This window comes from Natator depressus, chromosome 3 (genome assembly GCF_965152275.1).
Source record: "Natator depressus isolate rNatDep1 chromosome 3, rNatDep2.hap1, whole genome shotgun sequence".
Lineage (NCBI taxonomy): Eukaryota > Metazoa > Chordata > Testudines > Cheloniidae > Natator > Natator depressus.
Genome location: NC_134236.1, coordinates 128,027,048 through 128,042,517, shown reverse-complemented (window position 1 = coordinate 128,042,517; position 15,470 = coordinate 128,027,048). Strand labels below are relative to the sequence as shown.

The 15,470-nt window shown below is 40.6% G+C and overlaps 1 protein-coding gene across 1 annotated transcript in view; it reads right to left on the bottom strand.

Annotated features, from left to right (window-relative positions):
* Positions 1 to 15,470, bottom strand: part of SMOC2 (SPARC related modular calcium binding 2) — a 171,884-nt gene that overhangs the window by 104,845 nt on the left and 51,569 nt on the right. Inside the window, exon 2 of the mRNA XM_074948786.1 lies at positions 11,295 to 11,466. Coding sequence (XP_074804887.1) covers positions 11,295 to 11,466 — 172 coding nt within the window. The remainder of the gene's footprint in view (positions 1 to 11,294; positions 11,467 to 15,470) is intronic.

Here is a 15,470-nt window from a genome sequence, read left to right as displayed (position 1 = left end):
GACATTTAACATGACACATTTGCAACATAAAGACTTTGTACTTGCTGGTAATGATCACCCAATGATTTCTGTCTTTTCATTTTTATTGCTGCATTCTGGATCTTAACAAGAAGGCAGCATTATCTTAGCTGAAACCCTCTTCTCTTGGCATCTAATGGAGCCAGGCACTGTGTTTTTCACATTTGCAACCACCCAGCAACTTAGATAGTTAAGCTATAAGATAAAACAAGGAATGCTGGCTGGAATTCTCCTTGGCACAAAAATATTCCTCTTTCTTTTGACTAGATACAATGTACCTAAAGGCATACCAAGTATTCATAGTAAAATCTGAAACAATAGAAATACAAACCCAAAACACAGACCGGACATTCTGAAAGGGGCACAAAGGTTTTGAATGAGCCTGACCAGGTTAATAGGAATATGGGCCCATTTATGATTCTACATCAAAAATCAGGAAAAATTCACAACTACGTGTGCTTTCAAGTCTTCATTGCTGCATTGGGGCTTCAGTCCTGGTCGTTTCAACTTAGTTTTGCTTTGAGATTTTAATTTTGTACAGAAACAGAAACTCAAAGTGAAATGACATGGATTGAAATCAATAGCCAGTATTAGCACAAACCTCTACTAAGTGGAACTGTTGAACTTTGCAGAGCTGTGGCTATGGCTGAAAGTACATTTGACTATAAAGGAGAGTTTTTTTTCACCCCCTAGTCCTGTGCATTCTGACTGACTTTAACCATCTTTGCATGAAGTTATAGCATTATGAAAAAGATGATACATTTGAGAATGAGATGGACCAGAATACAGAGAAGTTTAGAGCTGAATCTGAATCAGGATCGGAATTCTGTAATGTGCCACCAACTTACAGTTGAAAGTTACCTCCAATAGGAAAATACTTCTAGAAAGAACTGGCCAACAACATTTTTTTCATATATAATATCCTTTTTCAAAAAAAAATGAATTTTTTTCCCAAAAATGTCTTTTCAATTTTTTGTTAATTTTTTTCATTGTGATTTTCTTTTTCCCCCCAGTCATTTTCAAAAATTGAATTTTTTTCCCCACAAAACTTGCTGGGTGTGGGAGAAGGATGAGAGAAACAAGTAGAAAGAATGGAGGGGAAAAGAAAAGGAAGAAAAAATGCAAGAAGTGAAGTATAGTACATTTATGCTTGGGAAAATATGCTAAGCTTCCATTTTGATATACCAGGTGTTTGCAGTAACCTACAAAACCCTATCTGGGCCCAGTCCTCGGTCTATTGAGTTAAACGTTAAAAGAATAAGATCTTCGGAGACCAGTGCTCTTCCGATTAGCCCGTTCATCAGCTAACAGGCAACAGCAGCACTTCAGTTGAGTGTTCCTACATTTGATTGTCGTAGGACTACAAAGTGTTTTCATGGGAGGGCCCTCAACCTTGGAATTCTCCCCATTGGTCTAACAAAGCCTGACTTGTTTGACCTACCAAGCCAACATACAAGTTCTAGCTTTCTAGTCAGGCTGTTAGCAGAAGGTGAAGGATTGGTAAAGTTGGATGGCTCCGCCCAAGTTTATTTTTCATAATGTCAGTGTAGTAGCAAAAAATTCACATCCTCAGAGAAACACTCAGTAGCGATATCCTGCTTTTCCTACATGTAGGGAATGTCACAGCTGAGTAGTAGTATTAGAATCTGAAGAGAAAAGTTTACCTTACTGAAGCGTATGCTGTAAATTTCCCTGTGTTTGGAGACTTGCAAGGAGTGCATTCTACAACTAATAAGTAAGAGTGACAAACTTTTTTCACCACTGCCAGGAACTTTAATTCTTGTAGTGTTATTGAAATGCTGTATATCCCTCTTTCTGGGAAAATAGCAAACTATTTTATGTGAAATTCCACACATTTCTATGTGTGTTTCAATTCTTTATGTGAATCTGAAAATGAAGAGAGTACCTTTTGTTATGTCTATGATAGCCCATAAAAGGAGGGCATTTTTAAACAGTAAGGCTCTTTAAGATACCATAAATTAGTTAAGCTAAACATAAGCTGTATAGGGTTTCCCATAGAGAAAGGGATCTACATCATTACAGAGAAATAGCAACAATATTATTTGTGATGGCTGTCTGGGTTGTGCTTATTTTAGCAGTGAGGAATGAATTGTAAGGAATGAATATAGCTATACGTGCTATGCCTGGAGCCCAAACTACCACCTCATGGGTGTTGAAGAACTCCAGGACAGAGCTGAGGCACCCTAGCAGGATTGTGTAGGCACACTTGCTTTGCCGTTGTCCAGAATGAACTTGTGTAATGGATACAGGCTATTAGTCAATCACTATCTGTCACATTAACTTAAAAATAAATGGAAAGAGGAAAAAAATAATCTTCTTGCCATTACTGAAAAACAAATAATTATTATCTTGAGTGCATAACTGCAAATCTTGCAGCTCCTTTTCAAGTCAGACGCCTATTAAAGCCAATGAGAGTTTGTCTGAGTAAGCACTCCAGGACCTGGCCCCATATGAGCTTGTGTGTACCATCGCTGACAACTAAACTGAAAGTTCTCGTGGTGTCCAGAATTCAAAAGCAAACATCGCCATACTCTCTTCAGCTTCTTCATGCCTAGGGCCCTACCAAATTCAGGGTCCACTTTGGTCAATTTCATGGTCATGGGATTTAAAAAATCGTAAATTTCATGATTTCGGCTATTTAAATTTGACATTTCACAGTGTTGTAATTGTAGGGGTCCTGACCCAAAAAGGAGTTTAGGGGTGCTTGCGGTACTGCTATCCTTTACTTCTGCGCTGCTGCTGGTGGCGGCACTGCCTTCAGAGCTGGGCAGCTGGAGAGCCGCGGCTGCTGGCTGGGAGCCCAGCTCTGAAGGCAGAGCCTCTGCCAGCAGCAGTGCAGAACTACGGATGGCAATACCATGACACTCCTAAAATAACCTTGTGCCCCCCCTGCAAATCCCTTTTGGGTCAGGACCCTCAATTTGAGAAATGCTGGTCTCCCCCAGTGAAATCTATATAGTATAGGGTAAAAGCACACAAAAGACAAGATTTCATGGTAGGGTGGGGGGGAGGGGAAGACCAGATTTCATGGTCTGTGATGTGTTTTTCATGGCCGTGAATTTGGTACGGCCCTACTTATGCCCAGTTGCCTGAACCTCCAATAACTTATGTAGAGAGACCTTGAATATTTAAAGAACACTCAACTGACGCAGGCTGAAGCAGAGTGCTACTTGTTTCAGTCCACCCTTATAGCATCAGTAAAACTGAAAAATGAACTGCTGCTGTCAATTATTCATTATTCTCTTGACAATGCACCAGAAAGAAAAACCTGTTTTTTCTCCACTGGACACTTCTGTTTTAGATACTGCTCACTTTGAGACAAGATATAGCAGGCTGACAGTGTTTGGAGACTTGATACTTGAAGAAGCTGAGGTGTGAGATAAAGAGATGTCCGTCAAGTACTAAAATGTTCATTTTCAATTGACATTAACAGTTTCTGGTCTCTGGGAAAAAAAAATTATTGATCCTCTCACAACAGAGCAAGATTCCCACTAATCTACTTTTGACTAAGGATGGTTGTTTGACATCTCCAAAAAATGGAAAAAGAAGGTGTTGTAGCAGAAACCGTCACTCCCCACCCAAATTTTAGTTTAAATATTAATATACATTTATTGTTTGTCATGGAAAATTATAACAAATAATATAATTTTACAATACAAATTATTTGAGTAACCTAAAACCATTTGCAAAAAGAAAAGGAGTACTTGTGGCACCTTAGAGACTAACCAATTTATTTGAGCATAAGCTTTCGTGAGCTACAGCTCACTTCATCTCACGAAAGCTTATGCTCAAATAAATTGGTTAGTCTCTAGGGTGCCACAAGTACTCCTTTTCTTTTTGCGAATACAGACTAACACGGCTGCTACTCTGAAACCTAAAACCATTTGAAAACCACGACACTAGAAACATATAAACCCACATTTTCAAAATTCATGGATGGAGCCATGTTCAGTAATGGGCTAACCAGAGTAATAAGACTAATGCAAAAGTCCTATACAGTATTATAGAGATGAAACCAATAATTCTATAGAAATTATTCTAAAACCCCTAAAAAATCTAATAGAGAATTTGCACAACTTTTGTATATATTTTTGAATCAGGCAATACAATTTTACTGCAGAAATATGATTATCTACTAAATGCTACAGGATGGTTCTAAAAACCTACAGAAAATTTAGAAAAGTCCTAAGGGAAAAGCCATGACTTTTTATGAAAAAAAATCCTGTCACAGATTTTATTATACAACACAGTTTCTGCTACAAATATACAGCCCTATGTATTGTCAGATAAATAAATAAATACAAATTAAATATAAGAAATAAGGCCCTGATCTAGCAAAGCACATGCTTAGCTTAAAGCATAGAAGCAGTATAACTGAAGTCAAAGGGACTACTCATATGCTTACAATTAAAAATGTGATTAAGTGTTTGGCTGGTTCTGGGCCTGGCTATCCAGACTCTGAAGATGAAATCATCAAGTTTTTACTTAGGCAAAATTCACTTAAGGCAATGAAAGTTTTGCCTGAGTGAGGACTAAAAAGTGCAGGTTATGCCCCATTATTAATTATTATTATTATACAAAATCTTTCATCCAAAGCTCTCGAAACAATTTATACATGCTAATGAAGTCTCACAATATCTGTGTTAGGTACTGTTAGGTGCCCATCGAACTGGTGGGTAAATGAGACAGACACACTGAGTTATTCAATGTCATACTCAAAGTAGATGCAAAGCCAGAAATAAAACACAGAAGTCTTATCTCCAGTCCCACACTCTAATTACTAGACAATATTCCTTCCTTTAAATGTAAAGCTTGGCCTCCAAAGGCTGGAGTGCAGCATGTACTTGAGCACCAGATAGAAACCGACACAGCAGTGTGAATTGGAAGGAAGGCATTACTGCCTAACGTCAGCCTTTCATGAGATTTTTTAGGATCCCTCCTCCTCCAACTGAACCTGCCTCAAAGAAATCTAAGGATTTTTGTGCTTCAACTGTGAAAATGCCATTGATCAGATCAAAGCAGAATTAGAGCGATAGGTCCTCTCCTAGCAGCCTGAACAGAAGTCAGCACTTGAGATCTGGAGATCCATCGCTATCATGAGTCACTTACATTCCCCTGATTTATGATTTTTTTTTCTGATTTATAAGAGGCAACACACATTTATGTTGCGTGTCCATTTGTTATGTGAAGAAAAGACTGGGGGAGAGAAATGGAGGGGTCAGACAAGCTGAAAGGTGTCTCATTGTGGGCAAGCATAGAAGGCGGGTAACCCAGGCTCCCTCCTCACCCTCGCTGGCAGCACGGCTCTGGTGGATTTCTGATGCCATGGCAACCCCACCTGCAACTCTCAGGGCGGCTTCTGTGGGTGGAGAAAGTATCCATGCAATCTAAATGCAGAGGAGTTCTGGGCAGGATTGGTAGGGTATGAAGCCCTGGAGAGAAAGTTTCACATCACCCTATGACCTTCCTCCGCCCCACATTTTCACTCCTCGGAAACCATAGAGCTCCAAGGACAACACAAGGTCTTTGGGAAGTTTATGAGGGGATTAAAGATTATGTCAGTGCAACTCCCCACTTCCACATAGGCCAGCCACTTTTGATCCCTCCACAAGTGCAAACCTTAAGGGATGATCTGGGCTCAGTTCTTAGTTGAGAAAAACCCCCATTAACTACAAGATTGTACCCTTTGGCAGCATCCTGACAGCAGATTCCTGTGCTGTGCAAAGCTCCACTAACTATAAAGACAGGTTGCAGAGTAACAGCCGTGTTAGTCTGTATTCGCAAAAAGAAAAGGAGGACTTGTGGCACCTTAGAGACTAACCAATTTATTTGAGCATAAGCTTTTGTGAGCTACAGCTCACTTCATCGGATGCATACTGTATTTTCCACTGAATGCATCCGATGAAGTGAGCTGTAGCTCACAAAAGCTTATGCTCAAATAAATTGGTTAGTCGCTAAGGTGCCACAAGTACTCCTTTTCTTTTTACTAACTATAAAGGGGCTCTGCATGACTCAAGGGTCCAGATGACAGGATCTCAAGGTTGTTTGTAGACAATTATGTGACTTTTCTATTCAAATTATTTTTTAAGTGCCATATTTGGTTGTACTCAGGCACTCGTTTTGGTCAGGGTCAGGAAATTTTAGCTCAGATGGTTCATATTTACCTACAGAGCATCAAGAGTCAATCCTGTAAAAGCATGGAGCACTCCTTCGAGGTTCCAAGACTCCTCAAATCCCACTGACTTCAATAGAAGTCGAGGCACGTCAACCTCACAGGATCAGCACCTCAGAGGATCAAGCCTCACTAGAGTAGAGTTCCAGGTTATACTGGTTATACCAGTAGGCTTAAGTAAAGTATACCAGGATAGTCTTGTGAATAAGGCCCTGGACTACTGTCCCAAATCTAGGTGCAATCCCTGGTTCTGTGACAGACTTCCTGTGTGACCTTCAGCTAGTCACTTAATCTCACTGTGTTTCAGTGGTCCATTTGTAAAATAGGAACTATTGTCATTTCTTTCACCCACTCTTGTCTATTTAGATTGTAAACACTTCAGGGCAGGGGTTGTCTCCTTCTATGTCTATATACATTGGGCCCTGATCACAATTAGTTCTTCTTGGTTCAACTGTAACACAAATAATAATGCTTCTCAGCTCGCACCAATTTTCTTGCACAACCAAATGTCTGTTTCTAGTGAGGGAAGTTCAGAGTTTAGGTTTGGTTTGGAGAAGCATCCAAAAATGTGGCTGTTCATCTAAAGTTTATTCAAACTAGCTGAACCTCTTGAAGCTACAAAAGTGGGCTGGAAATATTACAAGAATCAGACTTCTCATAATGTTTCCAGCACTTCAGCATCTGGTTCCAGCCTTGCCTGGAAGCATAAGAGTGCACAAAAATGAAAAATAATAGAGAGAAAAATGAATTGCAGGGTTGTTGTTTTTCTTAACATTAAAAGAGTCCATTAGGCAAGTTCTAATTTTGGTCAAAGGTGGGTGTGGGGCTCATGAAGTACCTCATTTCAGACCAGTTCATCCTCCCTTTACTTTATTATCTTCAAAAACAAAAATTCACACACAGCTATTTAAGTGCCTGTTACAGGCATGAGGGCACAGGGGACAGAAGTGGGAGAAAGGAGACTGGGATTAAAGTTCTGTCAATAGGTTTTATTGTCTCATTTAAAATCCAAACTTAAAAATAGCTTCCCCCATGGTGCTAACGAATTCCCTTAAATGTCAACTTTTCCTGGTAAATGAAACCTAAACAATTAACAAAAACAATACAGAAAACAATAAGTTCTTTAAGACAACGGTATCTCTGTAATTCTAGTCTTTTGACAGTCCCAAAATAAATATATCAAGCAAATACTGATAACAGAATTGGACAAAGAAGAAAGTCACTGTGAATTCTTGGCTTTTGTGGGAGGAGAGATATGTCTGGGGCTAATATTTGGAGAAAAGAATGTGAGGAGACATTAATTTGAATTTGATTCAAACTTTATTGTGTATGTAAAATATCCCAGTTTTGATTGTGTAAACAGGCATGTAAAAGGCTTAAGAGAAAATACTGACTACAAGTTATTCAGAAAGGCTAGATGGCAGAGATGGCCACAAGAGATCAGTGTGGATGCTGACCTGAAACCAGAGCTGGTCACAGCATTCTGGACAAAAATGAAATTGCATCAAAGCCAAAATATTTCATGGAGATGTATCAGTTTTGCTGAAGTTTTAGTTGGGAAGTTATTGGGGGAGAAGGTAAGAGAGAGACTCAGGCTCAAGTCCCTGCTCTGCCGGATTCAAAGTAATCAGGGATGAAAAATTCCGCTCGGAATCAGGCATGTATGGATTTGAACCTGAGTCTCCCCCCGTTCCTGAATCGAGACTCTCAGGTTTTGGTCCAAAAACAGGCATGTAAACAGAATTCAATTTTCATGAAAATGTTCTCAGTCAGCTCTACTAAAAATCTCTGCTCTTCAACTAATCAATCCATCACCTGCAACAACAAGCTTCGCTCCTCATAGGCAGTTGGCTGAAGTGGAGTCTGTCTCAGCACCTTCAGTAGAACGTTTGATTGGGGTTATCAAAGGTGACAGTGTAGCAAGGTGGGAGGCAAAGATTGAAACTGCAGTGAGACCAGTTGGCCTCCCTTTTTCTGTGCGCCAACTTGTTTGCGCAGCTTGAGTTAGTTCAGAAGATTGCTGCCACGGGCAGGAGTGAAGTGGCATGTCACTGAACACCCCAAGGCTGTTTTGATTAGATTAAATTAAATATGAAATTAAAAGTGAAAATAGAAGTAGTCTCTTTCTCACTGATATTCATCAGGCGTACAACTGGCGCTTATGCCCTAAAGCAGTATAGCATCTATATAGAAAAATAAAATTTAAAGTTGAGTGAATTTAGTGCTCATTGAGCTGAGAGACAAAAAGCACTACCCTGAGCTGTGTGTGGCAACTAGCGGTAATATTTAAGCTGCCCGAGTAGAGCTGGGGGGTCAGATGCCAGGATTACAATTGTGCTAAAATGCTATAGGTGAAAACGTACACAGCAATAAAGTACTTCCACAAACTTTGATATATCACCAACTGCTGCAAAAATTTGCAAGCACTGCTAGAACTGATCCCCACAGGCTTTGCATAGGGAAATTCTATATATTTTTATGGGGGAAAGAAGCATTCTGTAGTTGCCATTGTCAGTGCATTTGGTAAATTGCATGGAGAAATAATGAAGAAAAAAGTATGCATAACATTTTACTTCACAGAGTGCATAGTGTTTTAAATATGTAGAGTGCACTAACACGAAGTGTTTACAATAATTCTTCCTGTTGTTAGTGGAAACAACAGGCACTTGGGCTCAAGTAACTCCATTATGTTTTCTTTGTTCATATAAGGAAGTAGGTCCATCAGCTAATACAATGCTAGCATGATGTTTCGTCTAGGGGGAGGAGGAGACAGAATGTCTCTTAGAGCAATCTGGATGCTTTAGAGGCTTGTCGGAGCTAATAGAGAGAGATGAAATAGAAAATTGTCTCTAAGAGGTTGAGTCTGTGTGGTCTCAATCTTTTTGTTGTTGTTATTAGAGTGTAAGGGAAGGTAAATCTTTGTGATCACTGTTATACTTATATTTAACAAATAAATAAATAAATAAAATAGAGCACTGAGAAGGAAATCAAGCCCTGCATTTAAGAGAGGAAGCATGTCATCATTTCTCTAAGCATGCCAGCCCAAGGTCTCTATGACCAGCATGTGCATGTTTTAGATCACTAAATAATGGAACTGAAATGTTGGGACATCCCATTGCCCAGTGTCTCTGAACTTAGGGGAGAAGGAGAACTGATAGAACAAATGAAGGAACTAGGGAAGGAGAATGAGGTTTTGCTACCATCTCAAACTTATTTCACTAGATTTCAAAATGAACACAAATTTAAAAGACTTCTTTCTTGTCATTTAAACCCATGGATTTACCTCCTGGGTGATTATTTTTGTTTGTTAAATTGAATCAAAACAAACATGTTTTTTCTAGCAAAAGGAATGTAATTAAGAAGTAGAAGAATGAGCCTGCCCGCCTCAATGGAAAGTACTTAAGGCGGTAGGCAGGAAGCCTCAAACAGGAATCTGTTTGGTTCCTATTTCTGAGGTACACGCAGGAAAATTCTAACTGTGGACCCAGTCCAGCAAGGGCTGGGTCAGTCTCCATTCTCGTTTACTTCAGAGGGAATTGTGATTGCTCATCACTTCACAGAATCAGGCTTCAAGAGAGGTGCAGTTATGTGTCTAAATAAATATGCAAAGGGCGTAAGAACACTTGCTTCAGGAAATTACAAAGAACTGGAGGGAAATAAACAAAGGCCTCAATCCTACAACATCTTGCACACAGGCAAACTGCTGCGCCTACCCAAAGCCCTACTGACTTCAAAAGGGATCTTTCCAGGCATGGCAGTCCACCCACGCACAATAAATTGCAGCATCAGGCCAAAGAAAGTAACAGTGAGGATCCAATCCAACTCCCATTGAAGTCAATGAAAGTTGGAGCAGGCCCTAGATGAAGGAGTGACCACATAGGGACTATGAGTGGTATTTCCAAAAGCACCCAAGTGACTTAGGAGTGCAGTTCTCATTCATTTTCAATGGGATATATGCTCCTAACTTATTTAGACACTTTTGCAAATCCAGTTCTAGAAGAAACCAATTTTGTCTCTTAAAATTAGGGATTTTAAGAAAAACATATTTGAATTAAGAAAAGGAATACTAGTGGCACCTTAGAGACTAACCAATTTATTTGAGCATAAGCTTTCGTGAGGGACTCACGAAAGCTTATGCTCAAATAAATTGGTTAGTCTCTAAGGTGCCACTAGTCCTCCTTTTCTTTTTGCGAATACAGACTAACACGGCTGCTACTCTGAAACCTGATATTTGAATTAATCTCACAAAATTGAGTTTCCTTATTAAACAAAAAGATGCTCAGCCCAGCCAAACACATGGATGCTTGAGATGTCAGGGGAAATCACCAAAATACTGGTGTCTAGCAGAGGAAGGTTCTCAACTCAAGATTTAATCATTTTGTATTGGAAACTTTGGGGGATACTTTCAAGTGGCTGCTTCAGACAAATATTTACTCATGGAAATGGTCCTTAGTTAATTTTTCATTGTAGCACAATTAATGTGAAGACTCATCAGCCAGTAAAACACTGGCACAGAGGGCCTGATCCTGAAAGTTGGACTGCATGAATGGCCATCTGCACTTGCAAAGGACAGCGTGCAGAATCCAGACCAAACATCACATTAGCCCTCTGAGGCAATAAATAAAAATCAGGTGCTTTGTGAGGAGTTGGGTTTATTTTATTTCTGTTGCATTGACTGATATATCTTCATATATAATAACTTGCCCGAACAGCGTATCTTTCCGATGGGCATCTCATCACCTTACCAACTTCCCCCCCCCTCAACCCCTCACATGGGAAAACCAAGCTACACTTGAACCAGATCCCATAGCATGGGCCTGATGCAAAGCCCACTGAAATCAACAGAAAGACTGCCAATGACTTCATAGGCTTTGCATCAGGCCCCAAATCAGTGGCAGAGTTTAGAATAGGATCTAGACCTCCCATTCTTACCATACTTAGAGATATTTGGGTCAATTCTTGTCTAGTGGGGTTGAAACCATTCCCTGAAAACCCCACTGTTCCTGCTGATTATCAGAGTACAACACCCCTAATTTAGTTTAATTTTCTACATACTGAACACACCAGGCTTTGCAGTGCTTACCTTTGCAGTTGCCCCTATATGCGATTTCCAGCTGAGGATCTTTGCATTTTGCTCGTTGAAATTCACAACGGGACAGGAAAGTCCTACCATCAGAAGCACAAAGTGACTTCTGAGGGGATCCTGCACAGTCCAGGCTGCATTCTCGGTCTTTGTCTTGGTCCACTCTCAAAAACTAAAAATAAAAACAAAACCAAAAAGGCATGAGACTTTGGGAAGTTCACTCCAACAGTCAGTGGTCATCAATGGCATGAAAAGCACTTCTTGATCACCTACGCCAGAGAACAGACCCAAGTGCGCTCCAAAAAATGTTTAATTGTATGCTAAATAATAGATAATTTGGTGTGTCCTGGTTTTGGATGGTTCAACCGTTAATGTGAAATACTAGCAATTAAAACACCTCTGCAGTGCATACTTAATTTACTATTTTAATTAGGGAAACTTTGAACATTAAACAATTACTCTGGAGAGAAAGGAGGTTGCTCAGAGCCTTTACAGGCAAAAATACTGATATTGGAAAATTGAAACCCCCTTCAAAACAGAAATGAGGATTTACTGTGATCCTTTAGCTACTTATAGGAGCCATGGGTGAGCTGCAACACTTTGAAAGGTTCAGATTCAGTCTGGATACTTACATAAAACATGAGCTTCATTCTGCAATAATGAGCTAATGGTGTATCTGAGTGATAATGGTTGGACCTGCCTCCATCCAGCATAGGAGCCTTGTTGCGACTGGTCTTCTTGTGCAAAATCCTTTCATCTCTGTGCAGAGCAGCCAGCACAGACCCATATGCCAGCAACATCCAACATAAGTCCTCAAAAGGGTTATGTGAGTCTTAAGTGGTCCATGCAGGGGTCTTTTTCTGGCCCTACTGCACAGAGATGAATTTCACCCAGAGTAAAATGTCAGGCTACTTAATGCTGCCTAAACTCCAGGATATATATCTGCCAGGGTTGGAAAGAAGCATGTTATGGGTTGTGACTTCTTCCATGACCCCCAACCCCAGCATACCCTTTCCTGCTCTGCAGAGACTACCCACCCTCCCCCCCACAGATTTGGACTCGAGTGGTTTCTGCAGGCACATTGGGACAGAGACCACAAAGAAGGACATCTGATCCCCGCTTCTGTGTCATCCAATCTCCTCCAGTAATGGAGGTAGAGGGGAGCAAATATAGGCCATGATTGAAGTCTCTCTGTCAGGTTGTTCTAACTAGGAGTTACAACAGGTTAGAGGGAAAAAAATATTTCTCTCTCTAATTTAATTCCCCAGTCACTTCGAACATGCTAAATGGTCCTCAGTTTGGATTTTAGTCTCCTGTCAGGTGCATATACACTTACCATTGTTCCTGGAATTGAGAAAAGCAGGATCTGCTTGCATTGAAACACATTTCCCTAACCCTAACTAGTTTTTATGCCATTTTCACTTTCAGACAGAAATGAGCACTAAGGCATTTTATTTTCCAAGCATCAAAAGGGCTGGTGCCGCCAGGGAGGTGAAACCATTAAGTCCTCAAACAATTTTCTCTATCATTTTACTGTTTTCTGAATAAGCAATAAGGTATGAAAGGCATGTAGTTACCAGCAGATAATCACCCTCCTGGGCATTACAAGTCACAGAGAAATGGACCTTAGAAAATGTCATCAACCAGCTGAAATGCTGGCTTCGTTTTACAAATTGTGCAATGATGCTTTATTACGATTAATGTCAGATACAGGAAAGTTTAAAGCTTTAGGTTATGTATGTAGGCTAATGAGAGGGTAAAGCTTTGAGCAAGGAAGAGGAATAAAAGCAGAATTTGTGCATCCAAAGTACACAAGCCTCCAGACTTGCATACCTCCCTTTTCTGGAGGAAAGTGTTGGCTATATATAGCTCACCTTTATTTTAGTGAAGAAAAAAAACCCAGTCATAAATCCACTTAGTTTTCATGCTTAAACTGTGGTTTGTTTGCATTTCCTAGCATTTAAAGTAGGAAATGCAGATGTCTTATGGTAAGACATGATAATTATCATTTTCTGTAAATGGAGAGACAACCTCACAGCTTCCATTTAAAAAAACAAAAAATCCTAATATTCATATAGTTGGAATTTGACTGTAATTTTCACAAACAATAAAAGCATTCTTTTTCTGCTGACAACACTCTTTTGTTTTGCTTTTTCCTTTTTAATAGTAATTAGCTTCAGGAGCAGATGCATCAACTGACAGAGAAAAACCTATGCCTTGTGTCTGCATTTTAGCAATGGTTTTTTCCCCCCTCATAGTCATTTGTGTGTGTGTGTTTTTCTCTGGAGTGGTGCTCAGATACTATGATGACAGGAAGAGCTACATAAATACCTAGATAAATAAAGTGGGAGCTGTAGAGACTTAATCTTACTCTATTGACTAACAGAAAAAACAGTGGTAATGCAATCTTTGTCCACCCTGATGAGAATATGGATGAGAGGGTAATTTGGTTTCCATCCTCATCCAGCACTTGATCCCTTAAAGTCAATGACAAGACATCCCAAGAGAAAAAGAATGTACTGGGGCTTTTGAAGGGGAATCAGGAGATTTGGATTCAAGCCCCTGCTCTGCCACAGACTTCCTGTGTGACCTTGGCAAAGCCACAGTTAATCTCTGTCACGCTGTTCCCCCATCTGTAAAATGTGGATGATAGTACTTCTTTTCTCTATGGATCTCACATGCCCCCCACTACTGTAACATCTGAGTGCAGCTCAAGCTTTAACATATTTATCTTCACAACCCCCCGTTATAGGAAAGTGCTATATCCCCATTTTACAGATTAGGAACTGAGATGTAGAGACCCAGATCCACAAAGGGATTTAGAGATTACAATGCTGAGCAATATCTAACTTTTAGGAGCCTAGAAAAATCACAGGAACAACACTGCAATCCACAAAGCCTCAGTTAGGAACCTAGGCTACCTACACAATGGATGGAGAGATATGTGCCTAAGAATGACATCCACAAAAGACAGCACATGAGATGGGAACTGCCTAAGCTAGCTAATGGGAGATGCTGAAGAGAAGGGCGTTTACTAAGCCCCACCCAGCTGATGGAAATAGGCACTGAAGATTGGGCTGCAGTGATCTACAACCAGGAATCCCTCCTCTGGCGACTGGTGGCTTGGGCACCTAACTCATTTCTTGGGAGGGAGAATGAGCTAGGCACCTGCCTTGCTCTACACAAGTGAGCCAGAGGAGGAAGTGATGCCCAGCCTATATCTTTTAATCCAGTGGTGAGAGCTCTCACCTGGGACATGGAAGACTTGGGTGTAATTTCCCCCTCTATATGTAGGGAAAGAAAGGATTTGAGCACTGTGGATAAACAGTGAAGGAGTCACTGAACCAGAGAGAGGGCAAGAACGACTCTGAAGCTTGATGGTTTGGGCACTGAGGTGGGAGATCCAAGGTCCAGACCTTGCATGCAAGTTTGGTGGATGACCACGTATCTTCCCTCACTTTGTGGATTGCTCTGAGGCTTAGATGGGAGATAGGTGTCTGGACGCTTAGAGGGAGGCAACCGTATTTGTGCCCAATGACAGAAGCTTAGGCACAAAGGAAACTTTTACTGCAAAAACTTAGCTGCCGAGTGACCTTAGGCACCCAAGTGGGAGTTTTGCAGATCGCAGTGGAGCCTAAAACTGGGACTTGGGCACCTAAGTACCTTTCTGGATCTGGGCCAGAGAGAAACTATGTGATTTCCCATGGTCACACAGGTAACTTATGGCAGAGGAAGGAACTGAATCCAAAGTACCACACTAACAACTATACCATCCTTCTCCAACTCTTTCTCTCTGTTTTCTAGTGAGAGTGTAAGCCCTATGGGGCTCTTACTGTGTGGTTGTTTAGTAACCAGTGCACCAGGACCCTCATGTCAGCTGGGGTCTCTAGGCGCTGCCATTGTACAAATAAATTAAATAATATGATTTGGTTCAGGCCCTCAATCATTGATCTCTCTGTGGAGAGTGCCTACAAAGGGAAAAATTAGAGTCAAGACCAATGTGGACATCCTGGCCACTAGTAACTGGACTGAGACTACCAAACTCATGTTGAAGTGGCCACTGAACAGCCATTAGATTACACTAAATTTTGATCACTTCCAACCTGCTCTGGATTTGAACCAAAAACAACAAGGAGTCCGGTGGCATCTTAAAGACTAACCGATTGATTTGAGCAT